The sequence below is a fragment of the Bactrocera tryoni genome, chromosome 4 (assembly GCF_016617805.1).
Source record: "Bactrocera tryoni isolate S06 chromosome 4, CSIRO_BtryS06_freeze2, whole genome shotgun sequence".
Lineage (NCBI taxonomy): Eukaryota > Metazoa > Arthropoda > Insecta > Diptera > Tephritidae > Bactrocera > Bactrocera tryoni.
The window spans coordinates 27,399,148-27,425,972 of NC_052502.1; the positions used below are offsets into that span (position 1 = coordinate 27,399,148).

General features: G+C 35.6%; 1 protein-coding gene across 1 annotated transcript in view; it reads left to right on the top strand.

Annotated features, from left to right (window-relative positions):
• The window catches only part of LOC120774337 (acetylcholine receptor subunit alpha-like), a 168,341-nt gene that overhangs the window by 81,768 nt on the left and 59,748 nt on the right, over positions 1-26,825 (top strand). The window contains exons 3-4 of the mRNA XM_040103896.1: positions 2,744-2,924; positions 15,980-16,095. Coding sequence (XP_039959830.1) covers positions 2,744-2,924; positions 15,980-16,095 — 297 coding nt within the window. The remainder of the gene's footprint in view (positions 1-2,743; positions 2,925-15,979; positions 16,096-26,825) is intronic.

A 26,825-nucleotide genomic window follows, 5' to 3' on the forward strand; every position in this document is an offset into this window, starting at 1 on the left:
ATGAGAAGAACAATCCCGTCCTCTTTCGGTGCAATTTTATATGCCGCAGCATATTTTAGCACGTACATATGTATTTTATTCGAAATATGTTGAAACTCACTTAATATAAGAAGTTATCCACTTCGAGGTTCGCAAATTTTTTAAAGAAAAAGCAACAGAAACTTCAAGTTTAGTGGGGATTGCTTATATCATTTGAAAGAACATTCCTTGTAATTTATTTTTTGAAGATTATCTCTAAAATTTTGGCCGCGGTTACATCTTAGATGGTCCATCCGTTGAGTCCAATTTTCGATGACTCGTTGAAGCATTTCAACTGATAACTGGCGAATGATATGCGTGATATTTTGCTCCAAAGCCTGAATCCAAGCGAAAATGTCCGCATAGACTTAATACTTTACATATCACCACAAAAAGAGGTCTAATGGCTCGATATCACACGACGTGGTGGTGGCCAATCGACCGCCCAAAACGTGAAATTATCTGCTCGCCGAAGTGTTCTCTCAATAATTCCATTAATTGATGCGGTGTGTGGGAAGTGGCGCCGTCTTGCTGAAAGCAAACGTCGCCCAGATCACGAGCTTCCATTTCGGGTATCAAATAGGCGGTTTGGCGTGGTCAAATTTGCCACTGACGGTTACGTTCTCACCAGCATCATTTTTGAAGAAATATGAACCGATGATTCTACCGACCCACAAACGACACCAAACCGTTGTGTTATCTGGATGGTCTTTGTCTTCAGGTTGGTCTTTGTCTTTAATGCGACAATTTCGCTTGTTTACAAACCCATTGAGCCAGAAATGGGCCTCACCGCTGAACAAAATTTGGCTCGAAAATCTTCTTGGAACTTTTCAAAAGTCCATTGAGCGAAGTGATGTCGCTTGGGGAAGTCAAGCGGAAAGAAATTCTCAAATTTTTGGTAAAAATATTTTAAACTCGGCCATTATTACGCCATTTTCAGTGACCCATCGGAAAAAAGATGCGCCCGCGTTAGCAGGATAACTCCTTTCAGCATCATCTGAAGTGAAAAAATACGTTATTTTAGTTAATACCTTAACTTAGAACTTGAACGAAGGAAAAAAACTGAAAATTGGATTTTTGTCAGACTTTTTTACAAGAAATGAAAATTTCGCGAAATATTTCTTCAAATAGCTGTAATCGAAAAAAAATCTTCATTGAAGTCTTTAAGAATTGTATCTCAAAGAACTATGTAAAATTTCATGAAGATTGGTTGAGAAAACTTCGCCAACCGATTTCAAAAACAATTTTGAGAAAAATGCGTTTAAAACGGCGCACTTAGTCTAGCTAAGCTACAAGTTCTCAACGTTGTATCTCCGAAACTGTTGCTCGGATTAACTTAAAAATTTAGGACAATATTCTAGAAGTGTTTTTTATTAAGACAATAAAAAAATTATATTTTTTGAAACCCGTAAACCTAGGTAACCCCTTAAGATCTCACCCTAAAATGCGACAAGTCATTCCATACGTCAGTCCGAGTAGCTGCGAGCGGCGCCGAATCGAATGCCGAGTCTCATGATGGGTTTCGAATAGCACTCACAGTAATAATCGTCCTGTTGACCATAAGTTGAGCGAAGTGCGCCAAACACATTCTTTACAGAACGTGAATTTCCCTAATAAAGTTGAACGATTTGTAAACGTTGTTCAAGCGTAAGTCTATCCCGGAAAGTAATGTCAAACGATACTGAACAAAAATAGCATGACAGCTTGACACGACTCACGCGTAATCCGTCAAAAACAGGATCTCTGCTTGGATCACACATATCTTTATTTGGAGTCCCTTTCTCCTAACCTCCCAGACTACAAACGTATCAATCATTAGAGAAGCACTGAACGCTGTTCATAGTGAAGCTACCACCCAGTAAAAGGCGTTCTTAGAGTTCAACTACCACCTGTAGCATAAAAAGAGCTTTTAGTTGCCTCGCGAATCTAACAGTTTAGTGCTTTATAGCAGTTTAAATTAGAAATCAACTTCGAAATTACAATCTCCGCATGACTCTAACTACCACTTTGCATGCCCGATAAAACCAACTAATCTAACTCTTTCTCTGTGGTCCGATCTCATGGAAACCCTTTATTTGATTTCGGTGAAAAATTAAATTACTTCTTTTCAACTCAAGTAACAATAACAACATCTTACTTTCATCTCACAGACATCTTGTAACATGCTTCTTAGTGAACCACGGTCATTCCAATAGAAAACTTTAGTTTTTGCTTTAATTATCTAGACCTAAATTTTAGTTATCGCCTCACTATTTTCACATATTTTACCTCCACGTTTCCTATAAATCCTCAATTAATCTTATGATATGTCTTTATAACGACAGTTAACTATACAGCGTGGATCAATGCAGTGAGCCTTTGTAAAATTATCCTACAATTATTTAGATTGAATATTCATTGCACTACTACTTTTTTGTACACTACTATATATATTAATATCTGTATTTGCAAGTTTTTAATTGTGTTCAATCTTCTTTAATCTTTTTTGATTCTACAACCAGACATACAATACATCTTCTACCAAAAATATACTTACATATACATACATACAACTATACAATACCTTTGTACCTTCCTCGAGTCAGCCAAATCAGTTTTTTGCAATAATTCACCCTGTCCGATGCTAACTACTTCTTTTCTTTTTTACATTTTTTCTTTGCAATCTTTATCCACCATCGCCACCGGCACCGCAACACCACCACTCTGCTGCTCCGCTCCGCCACAGCGCCGATGGCAATTTCGAAGTGACGTTGGCCACAAAGGCCACTCTCAACTATACGGGGCGCGTCGAGTGGCGGCCACCGGCGATTTATAAGAGCTCCTGCGAAATCGATGTCGAGTACTTTCCATTCGACGAACAGACGTGTGTGATGAAATTCGGCAGCTGGACATATGATGGCTTTCAGGTGAGTTTGTAATTGAAATTTAGCCACGAGTACGATTGGATTTACTTATTGGATTTTTACCGGTTTTTATGCTATTTTATGTTTTGCCCCACATACATTTATATACCTTTGTACATACATATTCCTACATATACGGGTATATAAGGAGTTATATATGTAGTTAACTCAGGTTCTGTAAACTCAGCACTTCATGGAGTTGTGTGTGCGTCTTTTACGGTTTTCTTTTATTTTTTTATGCAATTTACACGTTTTTCGTTTGCAACCTCATTCGTCTGAGTAAACTGAACTCAATCAAATGTTTAATTGACTCGAATCGTTAATTGCTTGTTTCATGTTCGTTTGAAGTTTGTTTAAGAGTAGAAAAGCTGGGGATTTTCGATTAGTTTAGAATAAAGTTTTTACATCTGGAAATTTTAATGGAAGCGCGTGCAGATTTGCGTGGCTATTAATTTATGTTTTGTTAAATTATTTTTATCAACTCGATGTAGGTGGTATGTAGATTCTTCAATTTTTTTATATGCAGCAAACGCTGTTCCAAAATACATTTCAAGAAAGCACTTTTAAAACGTTGTGCAGTTTTTTAACTGCTTATAATCAGTTTTACGATAAAATATTTTCCGGAAAAAATTTAATTTAGAGCTTTCCAATTACTCCCCCAAACGACTTTCTGAAACCCTTGATATTTGGCGCTTATTTGATAATATTTTGCTCGGATTTCTGTTTAATGCTCATTATCAACTCTACTCCAAAAATATCTAAACTAAAAGAATCCGGAATTTGAAAATTATCTTAACTGCTTCAAATATTACAATATTTTCAAATATTTTCTGTCGATAGCAGCAAAAGTTTCAAACCGATTTTCAAACCGTTTTGAGTTCTTGCTGAAACTATCGGTAAAATCGAATCCGATTGGCTTTATAGAGATAATGTACAGCAGAACACATTTGAAGCTTTCAAAACTTTAAGTGAAAATAAGAAAGAGTCAGATATTTATTTTGTTTACTTCTCTATTCCATAACTTCAAAATATTGCTATACATCCCCATACGTTTAGAAATACTGAAAATATCCACTTTCATGCCCCCTCATGTTCGAAAGTAGTGGCTTCTTTAAAATATTCGTAATTTTTATACCCTTAACAAGATATATTAAGTTTGCCTCATCGTTTGTAACACCCAGGAGGATACGTCGGAGACCCTATAAAATATATTTATAAATCAACGTGGTGAACTGAGTCGAATTCATCATGTCCGTATGTAAACACGCGCAATAGCTCCTCATTTTTTGCATATCGATCTACAACTTTGCCTACTCTTTTCTCCCTAACAACCTATCATTTGTCGAACCATTCAAAATCAGGTTCTTGTGTCGAAACCTTTTTTATTTGACAGGATAACTTCACGAAGTTTGGAACAGATTAATGTTCCAGAGGTTGATTGAATTGAAATGGCATACACAAGGATAATGTTTAAGAAAATATTTTACTTCTATTTATAGTTGAAATGCCGTTCGGAAATGGCCGAAATGCCTCTCTCAAAACCTTCATACTGAAAATATTCCTTCAAAAGCAACTCATCTTTATTTAAAACTGAATGTCTATTAGAAAAATCTTAAACGGGTCCATTATAACATTTTTGTCAAGAAGATTTTAATCTAAGCTAACTATTGTGGCAAACAAATTCTTACCTATCAACTTCGATATATTTTGACCCAAAACAGATCAAACCAGCTTTTCGGATAGATATTACAAAACAAAAAATATGTACCAAATACCTATTGACTAATTTTAAGAAGGTGTAAAGGAAGAAGACACTAATAAGAGAATCCAAAGATAATGCGTCAGTATCAAATTTGACTCAAATTATCAAAAGGGTGGACGGTTTTACTATACACAATTAATCTAGTATTCTCTTGTGCAACGAGTACTAGTTTTAGAAAAATTATTATATTTTCTCCCAGTTCTGAAATTTACACCATAGCACACTCAACAAAAATTTCTAAAAAGTAGATGTCGAAAAAAACTTGTTAATTTACTTGGTTATACACTTCCGCAATTAAGCAAAAATTATTATGACTTTAGTTAGGGAATTTGAAAATTAAAACACATCAAACTTGGATGGAAATAAATACAAACGAATCAGTCGTAGATCAGCATTAATTTTTTATATTTTTCAGCTGTAAAATTTTTAGATACAATCTAGTCGCATTATCTTTAAGATCTCCGACTTAAACCGCTTCAAAAGTAGTAAACAAACAATAAACATAAATATAAACTCACCAACTTATTTAAGCCATGAAAGCTTAACTGTGGTGAAAATGTACTCAAACAAGGTGCTATGTATTAGCGTGTAGCCTTCTCTATTTAAAATCTGTTACTACATATTATGCACGATTCAAGATTTTTAAATACAATTTATGTTTTTCAAGAAATATTTTCCAAAAGTCTCATACACAGAAATAGCTTCAACTGCCTTCTTTCATTCTGGTAGTCAATGAATAACTAGTCATCTACAATCTTTCGTTTCGGCTCTTTTTTGGAACACCATTCGCTAGGTTATTGGACAGTTTCGATGTCGTCTTCAGAAACTCACGTCTCATCACATGTAATGATGCGTTTGATGAATGTAAGGTGCTCAGTATCACTTTTGCGACATCTATTCGATACCGTTTTCAGAAAAGATTCAGGTAACGCTTAATACCCAAAACGTAAACCACAATGTGCTGAGTCGGTCCATAAGAGATAATGAGATTCTCTACAATTTCTCTGTTGCCAACAAGATAATTATCAAGCACTGTTCTTTAATGTTTTGGGTTTTATCATTCTAAATAGATGACTACTCGCATGAGGGAAATTTTCGATAACTTCATGATCTTCACTAACTCTTCACACTTCTCTAACATCTTAAATACTAATTGATACATGGATATAAGATTCAGGAATACTCGTGCTGTAGCTCACTTTTTTCTGAATTCCGGGCAGCAAACACCAAATTTTTCAAGAACCATAAGCAGAATGATCACAGGAATCAAGTTGACTTGAGCTGACGCCCACGGTGGCTCATTTGAAACTGGTTTTATCATCGCTTTGTTGTTAGTTTAAGTGTTCTAATTTTTATTAATATTGTTTTGATGTGGCTCCGGAGCTAAATTTTTCTGTCACCCGAGATATATTTATGTAACGCAAAACTCTTTTTGAGCATCCTTACTACATTACCATATCGTTAGTCAAAATGCGCGAGATGTATTGCTGCACTAGCATGGAATTCTTTAAAATGCTTTTTTGAGAGCAATACTCTCACTACATGCACGCCCTCTATTGCCTCCTTTTTTATTCGCTACTATATATTCCACGGCCTTGAGAATATCCGTGAATTCCCACTCCCTCAAATGATAAATTATATGTATAATAAGTAATCAAATTAAATCCTTACTGATCATATTCAGAACCAAGCAACCACTAAATATCGCGGAATGAGCACAATAACACCACAAACAACGACAACTATTTGCAAGTGCGAAGACACTTACAGTGCGGCGTGCCACTGAACTGCCAATTCCATGAAATCCGCTAACGAAAGAAAAGCGCAATTCCGCCATTTATAGACACCCACGTGCAATCGCACAAAATCAACTTCAGCGGAGCAGCACACCGGCCAGTTGAGCTCGCGGCATCAGCAGGCGGACCAAAAGTGATTGCCGCCAAAGTGAGCTGAGTGCTATGAATGCGATTTCGCAGCATTCACGGCTGCCAAGTATCGAAATTGGGTTTTCATGTTGCAGACAATTGAAGCGCATAACACGACAAGCGCCGGAGTTGAGGCGCGACAGCTGAGGTAATCGCGGAGATGCTGGAACAGCACAGAAGAAAGTCAGGTGGCAAGCAATTTCGTGGCACAGGAAGCACTTATAGTGGCCTGCCAAAAGTTTCCGAGGCATAGGACTTCGCAGTGCAAGCCTTACCGAGCATCGACGCCGCCTCGCTGATGAGCTGATGTGGCGTAAATTGTTATTAAAGGCATCTTCGGTGGTGGCGCAACGCCGAAATGGTGTACGGCAACAATTGGAGCGGGAAATAAATGAAATGCTTCGGCATATCGCTCGTCTTATACACAACTTGCAACATTTTTGTCTTTATTTTTTTTTATTGCTGCCTCTCTCACCTGCCCTTGGATTGCCATGTGCTGATGATGGAAAATCATGCAAGTGGAAGCGAAACGTAATGAAATATTTCCACTTCTTGTTATGCCATCTAGGCTGGCGGCAGGTGAAGGAGTGTGGCACGTGGAGCAAATGAAATTAAATTTGCAATTTAATAACACCAACTGTAGAGACAACAACAACAACAACGAAAACAGCAACAGTCACCAACAACAACGACAACAACATGTGCATAAATAATAAATCGCTTGCACACTCATACAGGTATTTGCAGCAACCGAACATCAGCAAAACAACAACAACCACCAACAACAGCCTATACATGCACGGTATGTTAATGCCAGCAATTGGCATCAGCTGCAGTTGTTACTGCCCCCAGCTTATTTGATTGTGTCCCTTACTCACAGCATTCGCATTGCTTTGCATAAATTCATTGCGATAGGTTACTCATACGCCACGTGCACCCGTGTGCTAGCGGTGGCAGTGGTGGCACGAGCGCTCGCGTGTTTGTAGGTGGAATATTATAGTGCGCAGATGTGACACTTCAATTTAAATGCAATCTCATATTTTACACTGTTGTTGTTGCTGCTGCAATTTCATTTTGTTTTTTTTTTGCTATTGCTTTTGTTGCTGAAATCACCGCTGACTTCATGACACCGCTGACAACGAATAAATATTTGCGTTTGCATTGTTCCTGATCCGCATAAAAGTTGCAAGCAGACCAACACGTACAAATAAATATTTCTATATGTTATTGTAATGCATAAATAATTAAATGAGTTGAATGCAAAATGTGGCACAAAAATTAGACTGATTCATGAAATACAGGCTATATGAATAAGTAGAGTTGTGTTTTCGCAGAATATTTTAATTAGATTTTAGTTATTAACGCTTCATTATTAGATATTTGCTAAATAATTTTTAATTTTTATTTTCCTTAAGCTTTATTTTCTCTTTCAATGTCTGACACTTGCTTTTTATGTTTGCTATTCGTATATTTATAACTTGAACATTACCTGTTAATGTGTGGAAAACATTTTTATTTAACAAAATGTCTTCTATAAAACTGTGGATCATTTTGGACTGAGAACACAAAACTTTCCAATTGCCTATCGATCACAAATTAGCACCTTGTCGCAAAATTTATTCTGCGTTCGGTACCCAGGTTTAGCTTGTTGGCGGATAAAGTCTTTCTTTTTTAAATTTAAAGCTGCCAAAAGTGACATATGAAGTTCCCAATACACGAGGAATCTTTGTGTGTGACCTCCAGGTTTCAAAAGGTGTGCTGACGGCTCTATTGTTAAGGCCTACGATGTCAATATCATTCCCAGTGGCTTTGTACTTTTTAAATAGATAGTGTCAACGTAACGTGCTTCAGATTAACGACTTTGACTAGCATTATATTAAAGAAGACGTTAGAGAATCACCCTGCTAAAGCGTCATCGAACGCTCAGAAAGGTCCATTCCGATTTTGACAGAACTGATGGTTGTGTTCGATGTCATTTAGCCTAACAGTATGAGTTTCACAGGGATACCAAATTATTCCTGTCAGTGCATCGAAAGCGGCTTTAATATCGACAAAAATGTTTGAATTATTATAAGAATCTAGTCCAAGCTCGATTTTACAGAGCTAAATCCACACTGATAAGTCCAATTAGTTTATTTTCAAAGAGCTTAAGTTTTCGACATAATGCTATCCAATGAACCTTATTTTAAGAAGACTAATCCCGCCATAAGTTTCGCATATTGTTTTAACCTCATTTTGTTAGAATGGCGGGACGATAACGTTGTCACGGTAGGTTATTCGGCGGGTTCTTCTCGTATTTTTTTAATCGACCGGATCAAATGTTATGAGAAGGGACATAATGGATGAGACAAAACTTCCCAGTCGCAGTTTTCCAAATACGTCTTGCGACAGAGGCCGATCGTTTTCATTTTAGAAACTAATTGTCTCTTGTCTAGCCACAAATCCTGGTGGTTATTTCGACAATTGCTCGCTTCAGTTTTATGAGTTGTTGTCAGGAATGGTTCCCATTAATAGTTTCACCCGATTCTAGAAGGCACAAAATACAGAGCATAACCTCGGCAGTATGAATATTGGCCAGCTTTCATAAATGACTTTTTGCGTTTCATTCATCACCAGCCAATACAAAATCGACTTCATTACATTATAGCGTTTCAGCGGCATTTCTGACATGCAAAATCGTCTTTCAACCTCTCTTGGCTCCAATTCACTCTGACACCCAGTTTTCTTGCTATTGATTGTAACCAGCCTCGTTTAAATATCTTAAAATGATTGTTTGAGTGACTCCCAAAGATTATGCTACGCATTAGCAAGAACCAAATGCGACCTTGTAGTTTGATGCAATTGTTTTTATGAATGATGTTTAGAATCTCAGTCAGAACCTACGTGTCCTACGTGTAGAATAATATCATTCGATTTACATACAAATATCACTTGTATACATATTACCAGAATACAGAACATTCGGGTGTTATTTACTTGATGCTGAGGCCATCACAAATAATTTCCTTGCCTGTTAGTCGTGAAGTTGTCTGTGATAGTCTAACTATGTATGAGTTCACTTCAAAGTTCTTCCTCATTTTCCTTTTTATTTCAAAACACCGACACTAACCTCTTGCCATTGGCTTGGAGTTAAACCTTGCGAACATGACATCTGCCCTTCAGTTGGGATTGGTTTGAATATGTTGAAGCTTTTATCATAAACTGCCACCATTTGTAAGATAATAGAGTCAATATACGAACCTTTGCTCATCCTGAGGGATAATATTTATCTATGCTTTGGAATAACTCCTAGAAAAAATAGCTTGGGAATGTAAAAGTTATTAAATTTACTGTGTTACTATATACACATTACCTTAAGAACGTTAACATTTAAATATTGTGAATTTTAATTCCGACATATACAAATTTGAAAGTTATATTTTATCTTTTTACAGCACATATGTACATATTTTATAACTTAAGAGTTCTTCTAAAAAAATATTCAACCGCGAAACTGCAGCTTTTAGGCCTTCGTTTGGTATTCCTCCAAATTACTGCAAACCGAGTTTCATTTAAATAATTTGCATGCCTTCTGCTGTTTATTGTTTAATACATTTTCAACAGAGACTTTCACAACACTACAACTTCACGGCTGATGTGACTCGTCACATTGTAAATTTTATGGCAAAAAGTGTCGTTTTTACGACTTCACATTTTTTGCGGCAAAAAAATACATACATAATAATCTAGTGCATTATGTCGGCATCAATTTTTCATTTTACTACGCTTTCGCCGAGCTTACAAAATTGTTTATCCATTGGCTATGTAATTTTTTACGACGCCGCCGCGAAGTGGCCTCAAGTAAACGTAAAAATGAATGGTAAATATGTAACTTTTTTCGCGTATTTCGCCGAATTTCCGCCATTTGTCCAAAAAAAAATAAAAGTAGTCATAAAATTGTTTGGTTGTAAAATTTTTAGGCGCTAAAAAGTTAAAGCTTGCGAAATTCACCATTTGCATTTAAGAGATGCATATACATATATCCTTGTTCGTGCAGTCGTAAAGGAAACTATTTTCTCACAAAAAGTCCATTTATTCCCGTTTTCAGCGGCTTTGCCGAAAAATGTCCAGAATTTGCGATTAACCATTGACAACGCGCGGACTTATGTTGCAAAACCAATTAAAAAATATTTGAAAAAAAATGGCTGATTTATGTCTCTTCAGCCTTAGCGCCCAGACCTTGTTGTTTATGACTATCATTAATTCCGGTCGATGCAGAACGACCTCACTAGAAGGCGGTTACCATCAAAACAAAGTATCAAAATTGGCTCGATTCATTATTGATCTCAAGGTATAATGGTTTTCTTAAATAAGCCTTCAAATTTTGGAAATATAGCACGCGATAAACAGCTCTGCGAATTATAGTTTATATATTGTATATACAATTTTGAAGGGTTTTTAAATTTTTCGACGAAACTTTAACCATCTCTCTCAATGACGAAATAACATTCAATTTATTCTATTGATTTAACTCTTTAATGTACTCGTTAACAAATGTGTTAATCGAAACACTCAACTTAATTTTCAAAACAAAACCAACACAGGCTCATCACAAGTGCAGCCACGTTGTCAGTTGCCTATCAATTAACACCTTAGAGGCATTGTAAGGTAAATCAAGCATGCAAAGCAACCAATTACCAATTCAACAATCGACAAGCAAATGACATTTTTGATAAACTCACACACTATACATACATACATCGAAATGCATCATTTATCACTGTAAGGGTTTCTTTCAGAAAAAAGTTGAACATTTGTTGACCACCTCGAATTCATTTCAATTTTTGATTTCCATTTCAAACTCTCTTTCTCTCTATCGCATTTCACATCGAACACTTTGACTTTGCGGGAATGGCACACGTCCCCTGTGGCAACGTTCATTGACTGCAAAGCGCGAACATGCATCAAATGCAACTTTGGTAAACGAAACCAAACGGGAACGGGTGTAACCGATTATTTCATGCTCTTGCAAAGCGATATATCATTGATACAGGAAAATAAAAGAAGCAGATTTAATTTAAAATTTTTTCATATAGGAAGTATTCTTGGTTGTACTCTGATTTCGCACTGGAACACAGGAATGTCAAGAGAATATTTGTGCCAAATTTGGTGGATATCGGTAGAGTACATTCTGAGATATGGGGTTTCACCTAAATGTGGATACTTTCTTTCTTTATTTACTGGCGTAGACACCGCTTACGCGGTTTTAGTCGAGTTAACAACAGCGCGCAAGTCGTTTTTCCTTTTCGCTGTTTGGGACTAACTGGAGATTCCAATCGAAGCCAGGTCCTTCTCGACCTGATCTTTCCAATGCAGTGGAGGTCTCTGCTTCCCTCGGCGGGTACTGCGTCGAATACGCTCAGAGCTGGAGTGATTTCTCCATTCAGACGACATGACCTTGCCAGAGTAGCCGCTGTCATGAGAGTTGTACACCTCTTTGCTTGTGCTGCTAGTAAATCTGGGAAAATTTTTTCTTTAATTGCTATGTATATCATAAATTTGAATTTAGTATATTTTGAAGGTTTTAAATAATATAAAAATATTCTAAATTTTTTTCTACAATAAAAAACAAAACGAAAATGGTTTTCTTAAGTACAAACAATAAGTGAATTTACCATATTACCAAAAATAAAAAGCTACGCGCCTAGAGGTATGCTTCACAGATTAAGGCACAAACAAATAGCAGATGCACAACACGTCTCGCCTTAATTGCTGAAAGTTAAAAATAGTTTTTTTGTGAGCAAAAACAAAAAAATAGATGACAAAACTTTCAAAATTCTTCTGTTTTGTTTTTATTCAAAAAAAGTTCATGTCATTCTTATACTCGTACTCTTCGGTGTGTACACTTCCTCACACTTCCTCACACTACTCCCCACATTTTCGTATTTTCCTTTTTTCATAAATTTTAAACACGTTTCTGAAAGCAACTCATCCGTTGCTAACTTCCGCAATCGTGTATAGCCGGCAGCATTTCCTGGTACTAATGCGTTCCAGAATATCAGAAACGAAGTCAAAGTGCTGTGCATAAAAATTGCAAAGAAAGGAAAATAAATATTGCGTTAAGCGCGTGATGGAGTTCGCTGTGTTGTTGCTAACAATAGAAAAAGCGATAAAATTCGGTGAAATAAAAATTTGTATGAGAAAAATGTGTAGTGGATATAAAAAACGAGTTCAGTGGTGTCTAAGTATACAACATTAGGTATTAATAATATTAAATCGTTCTGGTTAATTCCATATTCATCTATTAAATGTGTTGCCTACATTTAGGCGGAAGAGATATTAGTTTAAAACCATCATACGGATCTCCTCATCAATGCTTTAGTCCACTATTTACCATAGCCAGTGCTGCTAATAGTCAAAATCTTTTGCCATTATCCATGTTTCTCAGTTTTTTGTAAGCAATTTCATGCACAAGTAAATAAATTTGCCTAAATGTAATGTACATGAATTGAGCAAAAAACAAACAACTGCGTTAAATTTTCAAAGTCCCACAATTGTGGTGCCAGTGTACCGGAAATAAAGTGTAAATAAATCTTTTCGACCAGCGTCAACGTTTAATTCGATTTATACGCGCCTGTGATTTATTTACAATTCCTAAATTTGAACGAAACCAAATATTTGCATTGCATTTAGCGTTAGATTACAAGCGCAGTAATAAATACAAATAAAAACTGTTATTGACATATATAATTATTCATAGTGAATTCGTGATTTTACGAGGGCCGCTGCTTTCAAATATTGAATTCTTTCTTGTTCAATACCCAAAATTCAATATAATTTGTGTAGCAATTATATATTGAAAGCCTCTTATTTCAAAAGTAGGTCAAAAAATACAAATTTATTGATAAAATTTACCGTAATTGCCTCGCTTTACCCTAGAATTAGTTTTTCACTCACATTGCTGACTTCTCTGTCGAAGATTCTTGCTTAGGGATAAGCGGACCTGCAAAACCGAGCACTGTGTTATAATTGCAAATCGTGAAGCTGAGATCCAGCGATATCATATCTGTAGTTGTGCAGCCCTAAATGTTTTTAGTGCTGTAAGTTATGTTTCAACAAAAACTACTAAAAAGTGAACGGTATGATTAACACTTTGGTCCAATAGACAGTAATATTTCCCTATATCATTCGGTCACCTAAAGTTGATCTCAATGAAGTAAAGGTTTTTTACATTGTAGGTCTTGTTACACCGCCTGCTGTACACATATAAAACTGAAATGGTTTGGGTATGGTATATTGATTCCCTCCGAAGAAGATAAAAGATAGAAAACCCAAAAAAAATTAAGACTTTACACTGCGGCATATGGTCTATTGTGTCCTCTCCTATATCACATATGGTCAGAAAGGTCCAAAATTCTGAACAATTTCCACGGTTCAGCCTTCCTACACACTCATCCACTATAAGCGAATTGACCTCATAAGCTTAGATCGCCTTTAGTGCCGCTTGACTATCACTAAGTATAGCGATACGCTTGTTGCGATAGTTGTGGTGGAGATTGATTTCTGCACATTGATTTTTAGCAAAGACTTCTGTTTGAAAGATGCTCAGAAAACATCCCATTGGTATGGGTAGTTTGGTATGCGGTCCCGCAATGCTTGCTCCAATTCCTTACGGTGTTCTCAAGCAGTTAGTGTACAGGCGAGCCTTTGCAGCTTCAGTAGTTGAGTGGCCTATCGAAGACTGCCTTGCCTTAGATGGCCAAGCAACCACTCCATAAGTGACAATAGGCCTTATGATGATGGTATACATACAGCCATCTTATGATACCTGGTTCGCAGCCCTAGGATCTGCAGGCTATGCGTCTGCATATCATAAGTGTCTTGGTGGCTTTGGACAGTGTTAATTTCACATGTCTGTTCCACTGTAATGTTGAGTCTAAACTTAGGCAAAACAATATCACCTTTTTAAACACCTCCTGCCACCTAGTGTTAGGGGCCTCATGCCCGGAAGAGGTCTTCGTTTTTTAAAAGGGACAACGGTTATTTTGCCCCTCTGAAACATTTCACCATATTTATATTTGGATATCAGATACAACTTTCTCTAGATGCAAAGGTGACTGCAAAGTCTTATTACAATTATTAGCCTTGCAAATATCAAAATTTTCGTGCTTCTTATCCCTCATCGCCACAGTTAAATTGAGATTTGGAATTCAGTTTTCAATTTTTTAAACGTTTTCATGGCTAACCTCAAAATATATGAAGTTAGCAGCAATTCTGAAACCTATATGTACCTCTAAAAAGAACTCCCTATATATCAATTGATTTTTATAATGACTGTACCCAGCGGAATTTGTGGATTATTTGGAAAACGATCCCTTCCACTAACAATCTAAATTCCGAATATTATTAAAGTTATTGGAACATGAAGATAGTTTTGTGTAACAACTCAATGACAATGTCAATTAGAAAGTAAATTTTAAAGTACACTAAGACCGACGGTGCAATTACTTCTCCCATCTCTTCTAAACTTTCTTTATATTTGCAATTTAATGCTTATAATGTATTTGCAACTTAAATCTCTAATTCTTGCTTGGAATTTCGTCTTCTAGCTTAAATGACATTATAAATTTGGCTAGTACTTGTGCTGACTTTGTGATTTGATTTAGCCAATCATCACCAATCAGCGATTTTTGTTGCATAATTTTATGTTAATTTATTTCTTCTTCATGAATTTTATTTTCATCTTTCTTTACTGGCTTATTTGCTCGTTTGATTTTTTAAGGTTTCTTGTTACTTGATTGCTTTGAAGTGATTCGGCGAAGTTTGAAAAAAAATTTATGACAAAAGAGGGCAGAAAGTCAGATAGATACATAGACTCCTGCACTTATATACTTGTAGTATTTATGTAGATTTTTCAATATTTTCCATTGCGTCTTACTATACTTTTGTATATGAAAACTTAATGTTGTATTATACATAAATTATAATAAACTGACCATAGTAAAAATAAAATAAAAATGAGCATAAATACATTTTGCGGTATAAATAAGAACTTAAAGAAGCCTTACAACTTTAGATATTTTTGGAAGTTTATTTTTGAAGTTTTGCATTAGTGTGGTTGCAGATAAACGAAAGTTCTCATACTTCACAGCGTTGACTGATATTTATATGTATGTCCACATGTTTTATTACTAACCATTGGTATAGGAAAAAAATAACATAAAACCCGAAAAATTATTAATTTTTTCTTTTTTTGTTATGTTTAAAACCCGCTGTTGTTATTTTGCAAACAAATTATGCTCTTTATTTATCTTGCAATTAGTTGTTTGATATTTACACAGTATTAAATATTAATTACGCCACATTTATTTATTAATTTATTTGCTCTTCAGGTGGACCTGCGGCATATCGACGAGCTGAATGGCACTAACGTTGTTGAAGTTGGTGTTGATCTATCAGAATTTTACACATCAGTCGAATGGGATATATTAGAAGTTCCTGCAGTGCGGTGAGTGAGCAACAATTTACTTAAATAGTTTTTTTATCTCCCTTGTTTTTTTGACTGTGATTATATTTCTAAATGGAAAGTATTTGCGGTTAAAAAAAAAATGTTTCGTATGAAATTTAAGAAAAATTTAAAATATTTGCTGCAAATGAAACCAAACATCTTTCTAAGAGATTTTGCTTTCAGACTCCATCCTTCTATTTTGTAGCCAATATCTTTTACCGTAGCGTAATAATTTGTTCAGAGCAACTAATAAATATTCAACTAAATATTTCATTGGTGCTCTTTATTCGTTTTTTTTTTAACACGTGTGAGAGAGTGTCACTTTACAAATGAAGCATGTTAGTAGATTTTATTTCTGTCTTTAGCTGTTGGCGGAATTTTCATATCTAAAATCAGAACTTAGTTGACCAAAACAAATCCTTTGAGTAATTTTAGATGATCTGATCAAATTTAACGCTGACTGACTTATTTACACTGCGCACAAGCCGAATCGATAAAAAATGTTTCTAAATTGATACAACCATCGTATGTTCCTGTAAAGTAAATTTAAGTGGCACAAAACATTTAATGAAGTCGTCGATACCATCGTAAAATTTAGGATACTGGAAAATGGGACGATCTCAATATCCCTTATGGATAGGCTCCACACATTTTGATTAAGATTTTGAGTATGAAGCGTGTCAATGTCAGACTAGTGCTAAAAGACCTGATTATTTTGGAAATACGATGTCGAGTAGTGTTCGCGAAAGAGATAATTGAAAACGTATTGAAAACCTTACTCGTGTCGAGACATGTCAACCTAGTAAATATCGCCCCAAAAATGAGCCAAAACCGAAAAAAACAAAATTCGCTGAAGGCACGAACACCGTCCCAACATCCATCCATCCCATAACAAGTGTACAGAAAATTTCATTAATCATTGGCATGATTGTATTGGCTCAAAGCCTATTTTGTAGGCAATTATAAAGATTTATACTAAAATACGTAAACATTTATTTTTTCTGTGTTAGTCCGGGTCAATTTTAATCAGATATTAATTATCTTGTATGAATTGTTCTAGTGTTTCACTACTTACTCCCTCAGACACATTGTCGGTAAGCCTTGGACGGAATAAAATATATATACAGTGCTTTCCAATAACTGTGATATGATTCCTTTTTAAAAACAAACAGTAAGTTAAGGAAATTCAAATGTTTTTTTTTTATATAATGTGAAGTACAATTAATATCATTAAGTTTTGAATATAACATGACTCACACTTTTCATGAACGAATTCGATAAACCCAGTTTTCGAGTTCTTTTTCCACTAAATCGAGTCATATGTTATGGTGCTATTCATGATATTCAATATTGACTTCTAAGCTTGAAGAGAGTCTGGCTTATTGCTAAAGACCAATGACTTCAAATAACCACACAAGAAGTAGTCTAATGGTGTTAAATCACAACTTCTTGGAGGCCATTCAATCTCACAATTTCTTGAAATAATCGAATCTCCAAGCTGTGCTCGCAATAAATCGGTTGTTGCACGTGCTGTTTGTCACGTAGCCCCGTCTTGTTAGAACCAGATATTGTCAAGATCAACTTCTTCCGATTTAGTTATAATCGATATATGTTGTTCTTCTTTGACAATGACATTGTAACCAGCTTTACAACTTCACTTCCAATCATGAAATGTCATGAAATTCTCACTGGACAATCGATAAAGATAGCAGATTCTAATGCACCAGTCGACATATAGATGGCGCCACCAAGTGGCGCTAGATTCAAAAAGTCCTATTTACTTTGGAACGCATTTTGTATTACTGAATACAATGAAAGAAATTACAGATCATATTATATTAAAAATGGCCGAAACGTCACTTAGAAATGATATCATCTCTGTTGGAAAACCCGATATAATGAGTTTTTTCCCTCAATGTAGCAGCCAATTTTAATTCTAAATAATCCTGTTTTAGTAATTTCACCATTTAAATTAGACGATTAGTAGAATTCTTATGGCTTATGAGAGTTAATGACTTATTTTCATGTAAATAGTCTTCCTTTTATAAAGACATTTTTTTATTATTACGATTTTCAAGAAGTTTCTGTGGTAAATGGGTAAATGGTAAATTCATTCCCTATAATATAAATTAAATCGAGTATTCTAAGAAAAAGCTGTTGTATGAAATTGCGTACGGAAATCACTGTTTAGCAGCTTTTTTTCTAATATCGACTAAAAGATCCCACTTCTGACTAATAACTATTGAGAGAGTATTCGAAGAGACGATGTATTGTTGTTTTTCTCAGATATTTGGCACAGTGAATCGGTCGGTTGTTCAGCAAGATTGTTCTTTTTTCTGTTATTATATTAGAAGTGTCAGCCATTTCGATCAACTTCAGTTTAGGGTCACCATTTATGAGTTTTTTATGCCATATGAACTTTTCATCCTCCTTAGCATATCATAATTACTAAAATTGGTATTTGGTGTAACTTGAACTAATCATGTCTTTACTACCTTCATTATGTTTAACATGTGAATGACATATGTATTATTCCCCCACCTCCAAATTACGCTTTTATTAGCCCAAAGCTCCAGACTCCAGTTACGCCTTATTGTTACCAACATCATTGTGATCCGTCCCTGAATAATATTCCAGAGAGCAGTAACGATATGTAAATGAACACATATGTACATACAAAGCTCACATGTGATTATTTGCCTTTTGTCCCATTCTCCCTGAGGTCCAAATACCTTTGGTGGACATTAAGACATTTCGTCCACGTCGCAAACACACTCCAGGGGAAAACGTGAATAGCCAAACAAGCAATAAAGTAGTAACTGCGTGAAAAAGTGAAAAATGCGACCTTTTTATTAACTGTTAGTTGCCCGGCGCTGCCAAATAGCTACAATGATGATGACACAATGTCACTTTGCTGAACTGCTGTCAAATAAAAAAATTTGCGAGAAGGCGTGTGTAAGAAAGTGAACATGGCAGAGTAACAAAAACTCCAAAAACACAACAAAAAGAGGCACGTGTGCACACTTATTTCCCAGCTGATTATAAAGCGACTGTGTTTGCCAAAGGAAAAAACGCCATAACCCATATGGATTCATGAGCAACAAGAGTGGCGGAGAGCGCATACTGGCAACACTCTTTGATGGCAGGGCACCAGCCAGCAGTCACCAGCATACTTTGTACTTTTCACAACCATCACATATGCAACTAACAACTCAACTCAGCTCAGCTCATCTAATTTTTTTCTTTTGTACCTTTTAATTTTTTTTTATTTCCTCTATACACATCTTTCGCAGTGGCTTCATTTGCTCAGCAACAAACAAAGCGCTGTTAAGAAAAGTGTGTTCGAAAAAAGGCGAAATTGCTGAAAAAAGCCTTTGGCGTGACAGGCGTCAACAAGCACTCACGCATACGCAGCTAAACTGCCAGCTGCTTGCTCTCTTTGTTGTACTCTGCAAAGTCACTGCAGTGAATTAGACTTTTTTCGTATTTATGCATGTTCTTCTATGCAACGTATGCGCGTGTACGTGCCTACGAAAGTATGCTTTTATAGGCGCTTCTCTATTCAACTTTGCACACGTGCTTTTCTTTTTCTCTGTCACTTACTAGTTTATGTCTCTTTTACGCTTCTCTGCGCCTAAAGGTATGCTTCAAATGAGATTGTCATGCTACACAATATAGTCACAACGTTTATGAATTGACTCGTTTTATAACGATTTCGCTCCTTAATTGGCACGTTCACCTTTTTAGTTTTTTTTTTCTTACCTTTTTCCAAGTCCTTACCTAATGTTTGAGCGATTGCGAGTTAAGAGGTCTAAATTTAGTAAAGCTACACATATTTATTGCTTATATCGGCAAGAAAAGTTTTGTAGATTATATAAGTGACTCTAAAAATACGTCAAATACATTTACATACACCTATATAAGATATTTTTCACTCATAGAACCTTGGTAGAACTCTTGTTTCAAGTAAGTAAGCATAGATCAACTACACCTTTTTTCTTATTTAATTTATAATTCTCTCAAGTCTTCTCAAACGCATAGAGTTATTGACCTAAAGTTTAGTTGATATAATTTTGAATTCAAGCAATGGTTGGCTTTTCTATTACCGTGAGATGGGTCCTACATTTTTTTCATTTGCAACGCATTAAAAAACTAACTATTCCAGAAAAGCATCCCCAGTCTCTTTATACTCTTGCAACATGCTGCTACAGAGTATAATAATTTTGTTTACCTAACGTTTTCATGTATCACCTAAAAATAATCGATATAGTTATAGAGATAGGGTTATGTATACATATATGAACAGGATGATGAGACTATTTAAAATCCGAGTGTCTGTCTCTCTGTCCGACCGTCCGTCCATGCAAGATGGAAATTTAGTAAAAATTTAGATATCTTAATGAAACTTGACACACATGTTCCCAGGAAAAAAGTAAGGCAATGTTCGTAGATGGGCGTAATCAGACCACTGTCACGCCCACAAAACGCCATTCAAGGAAAACCAATAAAGTGCTTAAACCAAGCACTTAACTAAACTATAGAACTGTAACTTGGCACAGGAGATCGCAATAGCAAGTGAGATACAAATTTTTAAAAAGTGGGCGTGGCCTTGCCATCTAATAGGTTTAATGTACATAGCTGTCAAATCGTTGATAATTAATTAAGTAAACCGGGGACATAAAATTTTACACTCGAGATAGTGTGGGAGGGCCCAATAGGAGACGTGGTCAAAACTGAACGCGAACCGCCGGTGTAACACCCACTTTTAGTTAAAATTACATATCTCGGTATCTGAACGGCCGATTTCAAGCAAATTTGATATTTGACATTCTTCTCACTTTCCTGTGTAACAGTGCGAAAATGGACGGACTGCAACCACGCCTACTTCTCACGTAACATAATTTTAAATTCCATCTGATTTTGTCTATCTAGTGTACAAATCAAGAAGCAGTCAATATAACGGAATAAAACTTTGTTCAAATAATGTCTTTAGGGTATGCTATACCTTGTGCCCAAAAATTATTCGAATCCAAAAAAAAAACTATCCAAGCCCCTAGGTACAGAAAATGTTGACCACAGTTGACTTCTGACAGCAAATATCGGTCCGGATAATAAAATATCTGTATATCAAAAATGAGTTGAATCAGATAAATACTTTCCTTAGCCCCCCATACCTAATACCTCATACATCAACCAATGTGTGAGTTATTTCAATGAAAATGAAGCAGCATGTTTTACTGAAAATATGATAGTATCTTTCTACCTAAAATAGTTAAAATTTGGCAAAAACCTGGCCTAGCCCATATACATATAGTATAACTATATCAAAATTTTCAAACATCCAGCTGACTTTACTCCTAATGCTTGGTGATGGGATGTGAGGTACCTTTATGAATCTCAGGGAACATTTAATTAGTACGTAGTGTTAGCAAAAATAAATAAAAACGATACTACTCCCAACTCCAATATACTACGTACATACATTACATTTGTATGGTATAAAGATTTTCGTTTTTCTAACATACATTCCTTACTTGTTTTTACAATAACTATTGAAGAATCTTTCTTGTTGTTCGACCAAAATCGAGTAGAAGGATTAAATTCCAGCAATTTAACTTCATGGCACGAGACCCGCTTAACATACACTTTTTTTCTCAGAGTAAAAGCTCTTATAAACAAGATAAAAGTACTCCGAAAAATGTTATATATTTATAACAATTGTGTAGGCGACTTCATAGGAATTACTCCTTCTGACTTCCGCTTACCGCTCACCCAAAATATAATCCTTATTAAATGCAAGTAAATTGCAGAGTTCAAAACATAATTAGTCAGTAAAAGAATATTAAAATTCTTAAGATTTTTACTAATACTTTCTTTTCGAACATGATACTCAACAGTGGATATTTATACGGATGCAAATTATATTCGAAAGCACTTCTAAAGCATTATTTGTGCTAATGGACATCTTAATTTTGAATTCATCCTAAATGTAGGCAACATTTTATTTACAAAATTATATATTACAATTATTGATATTACAGTATATCTTTCTGAAGATTTCAATATGAGATTTCAAGGGTATAAGTCTATATATACATAGTGGTCACAATAAATTGAATAATAACAAGAAAAAAGCCTTCATTAATAACAAGAACTTGATTTTTATCGGTCAGTATATATGGCTACAGTGATCCGATCTAAAAAATTTCTTCTGAAAATGGACTCATGAATATTTCTCTTTAAATGGAAAAAGTTCTCCGTAATACTGGACATCTTAAACATATAGTATAATTTATAAGAACTCCGACGTTTCGTTCTAGATGTTACAATATTCGTGACTAACTTAATATATTCAGTTCAGGGTATATAACCTCCATTATGAACACCAATGCTTCATGTACCTATTCATAAGTGTAGACATATTCGTTTTTCGTCGAAGCATTATGTGTTGATGGGTTAAAATATGTCAGTTGCGTAACACTTTGAAGCATGTGGCGCGTGTATGGGCGTGAAACAGCCGCCACTGAGCATAAACCTATGACTTCGATAAATGACAGCAATCAATTAATGATGGGAGAGAGAATGAAAGATTGTGGCGTTCAACAAAAGTTCAGGCAGCTGCGACATACTTAAGTGGCCTGCAGGCATTTATGACTACATATGTGTGTGTAGACAGATATAAGTGTGCATATAAACACACATTTGACTTTTGTACATGGAGCAAACCTGTGGGCTATCACAATACATTCGCCAAATGAGCATAATAGACGTTATGAGCTAAATACTTATGTAACATTATAAGTATTTGTACACATGTATCTGATTGATAACACTCGGTAAGGCATTGTCTACAAACAATTTCGCCAGACATTTATGTATTTAATAGCTGACTACAAAGTGGCTATGTGTCTTGGTTTTTGGGAGATACTCCACAACTTCCCTATTCCACTCCTACTTATGGCGCACTGTTTATCTTCGCTGTTGTTTCTAACTTGGGCGTTCTACTTAAGCTGCTCTTTGAAACTTCGCTCAACTTTGAGATTTAAGATCTGCTTGACAAATTAGTTTCTCCCCTCATGAAGTCTATCCAAACAGACAAACAACATGATTAACTTCGAAGCTTCTGTTGTGCTTAAGTTGTTGTTGTGCTTGAGATGTTGTAGTGTTTTACTAGAGCCCTATTGGTTGAACGCATGTGGCTTACTTCACGCTTCAAGTATTTAACTCATTTCCGAAAGCGTCTGCACTAACTAACCAAAAAGCTAACGCGCATTTGAATTTTTGGGGAGGAGTTGTGCCATATAAGGTTTGTTTTTCAGGTAATAAGATTGGAGTCGATTTAAAAAAACTTATTGAACCAACCGTTACAATTCTTTAAAAAGTTTGAAAATAGGCCCAACATTGAAGGAGTCAGAGAAGACATTATCCGGAATAGCCTTGAGAGCCGAGGTGCATGCTGCTTGGATCCCCTCTGTGGTCTCAAAATGCTTGCCTTTCATCGGCCTTTTCAGGCAAGGAAACTCAAAAAGTCCAGGGGGCCACTTCTGGGCTGTGGGGCGACAGCGGATGCGTTGGTACGCCTACCTAGCTGTTCACAAGAAAGGTGGTGTGAGCCGGGGCAAAATCCAACTTTGAGTTCAACTTCCAACTTTGAGTCTCCTGAGGACAGATTTTGTTAAACGAATACTTAATCGACGGTCTGAGTTCAAAACATTGCACACACGAGTCACATTGTCAGTGTTTGTCGAAATCGCAGATCTCCCAGCACTGCCTTCATCAGTGACCTCTTCCCGGCCCTCCAAAAAGGCCTGATACCACCGAAAAACAACACTTTTTGCTAAAGCAACATCTGGGTAAACCTGCTTGATCATATCAAACATCTCCGTCGCGGATTTACCGAGTTTCACAGAGAATTTAATCGCGTACCTCTGCTCTAACGAACGCTGCATTTTCGGCTTGTACCACTCACAGAAACACGTCGCGCGAAAAAGTTTATCCTGACTCTCCAGGTGCTCACAGACAACTGATCCTCTGCTCGTTTGTTAGCTAGGAACGCTCTCTACCGAATCCAGTTGGTGCGACAAACTCTATACATACATGATCAGCATGACGAACTGAGTCGATTTAGCCATCTTTCTGTCTTTCTATTTGTATATACGAGAACTAGTTCATCAGTTTTTGAGAATTCAATCTAAAATCTTCAACAAATTCTTTTCTGTGGAAGGAGCTGCTGATTTATTGAAACCACAGATATAAGACCACTATACCATATCCAGTTCTTGTATGGAAACATTTTAGTTTTTAAAGAACCTCAGTACATTCGCACAGAATTACCCAACGACGGCACTGCAAACACCACTTTCTCCTCTCCGTTCGGCTCGTGTGAGTATAATGTTGTAAGTGGCAAAAGTTTTTTAATTTAAAAAGTTTCACTGCTTTCCAATGCACTTGTATCTATATACCTACAAACATACATACATACATACATATAACCTTCTTTCTGTTTCTTTCGTTTATTCTATTTGACTTGCTTTCAGTCAATTCAGTCGCTGAGTGAGTTGCGAATCGCTGTTGATGTTTTGCGCTGCTATTAAAATAAACATTAGTGTAAAATGCCGAAACACAAAATGGAAGTGCGTTTAATTAATTTTCGCATTCTCAAAAAAAATCAAAAATGCAAAACAATCAGAAATTGATATTTGAGTAGTATCCAGCGTTGCATCCTTGACCTGCGCCAACTCGCCAAATAAGCAAACAAGCAAATAAATTGAAAGTCAAGGCAGACAGCCAGCCAGCTCAGTCGCAAAGAATTTGTGCCAAGTTAGTCTACAAGCTGCAAATGCATTTGCTTAGCTTTCTTGCGTTTTTTAGACGTGACAACTTTTCCGTTTGTTTTGCATTATTTTTTTTTTTTATTTTTTCTCCCGAGCATATTTTCTTCCATCAAAGTTTATGATAGTGAGAAGATTTGCCAAGCGTTATGCCTTTTGTGGGTGGGTAGGCTTCTTAGCTGTTATTTTATAATTATTTAATGTGCGTGTATTTGTACCTTTAATGTTGTCTTACTTTATTAGGCACATTTTTAATTGTTTTTTTTCGTGAAAAGTTTTCAAATTATTTCTATCTGTAATATATTCTACCATTTCCGTTTCCTTAATTGAGAGTAAAACTTTTCTTTTTAGATACACATCCAAAAAGGTGAATGACAAACTATGTATTCTTGGAAAAAACATTTCAAAATTATTTATAGTTTTACATTTTTACCTAACATAACATCCGTTTCGCTCCGATTATATTCAGTAAGTTCACAGATTTACATTGTTACAGTTAATTCTATTATTAATATTGCTGAGCATTTTACAGATATTTTTAACTGAAAACTTCTCCCAACAAAAGAAATGTACTTCAAATGAAATAGCATCCGATCATATTTGACTCGCACAGAAACAAATTTATACGTATTTTAATCAAATTCTGTATTATCACCTTCAAAATAGGCTCCTCAGCTAATTTTGTTTTTTCGATCACATCTAATTTTTAGAGCTTCATTCGTTAAATTTGTGGTCAATTTCGAAGTTATATTCTTAAACCCAAATTTAATGATGGTTTGGATGAACGTCCAATTTGAACTACATTGTCAAGCATCTCTTTTGCGACTTCTACTCGATGTCATTTCAGCAAAAAATTAAGATATTGTGGTACTACCCTGGCATTGACACACTTAATACATTAACTAAAATATATCGATTCGATAAGTAAGAGATGTTGAGATCATCTGTTATCTCTTCGATGCCAACGCGACAATTTTCAATCACTGTTCTTTTAACTCATTCGATGTTATCGTCTTTAATATGGTGGATGAAAACACAAAATTTCAAACAAATCTCAATTTTTGAAAATCTAAACTATAACATATATGTACATATGTAGAGATAAAACTTAACACAAACATAAAACAGGTTGTAAAAAGTTTTCGATTTGGTTTGAGCGCGCAGGTTAAATGAACCAGACCGGACCAAATTTGATCAGATGGTATTAAACAGGTTGAAAGGCTCCGATCGCTCTAAAAGATCTATTTTTCATATTTAACTAATCACGCTTCGAAAGAGCTTTTGCTTTAAGGTCAACAAAAAATTCTATTAATAGGTCTGGACCAAATTTTTGATGAAACAATTTATCGTTAACGCTCTTGGTTCGACTTCCTTCTATAGTCACAAATATTCAGTAAAAACATGCAAATCTGCTATATCAGTAAAAAATTTGCTCGACACACCAACTGCTTCAAATTTAAATGATTTTCTTGTACGCCTTGTAATATTAGAATTGAAAGCAATTGTTCAATGGTCCCAACCCTTTACCTGAAACTATACAAAAACTCATTGTGATCAGCTAACTAAAACCATCATAAGCTCAAATTCGATTCACTTTTTTATTCTCTATATAGGGTTCCACAGAGATATCACTAGATCCTGATTTAGAATTTCCAAAGCAAATTCTTGAATGTTTTTCAAGTAGAAAATAAACCAGCGGAGTGTAATAACCAATAAAGTCCCATATAGTGAAGCCGTAACTTTACTTTCCTTGACATGTACTAAGTCAATCTCTGCTTTAAATTGCCAATGTCAGATAGTCTCAAAACTTCTTATATGCAGAAGCCAAGTTTTTTTGGAAACGCTGCAATTCCTCAACATTTTTCAAAACATTATATATCCATTTCGATGTTCCCTACT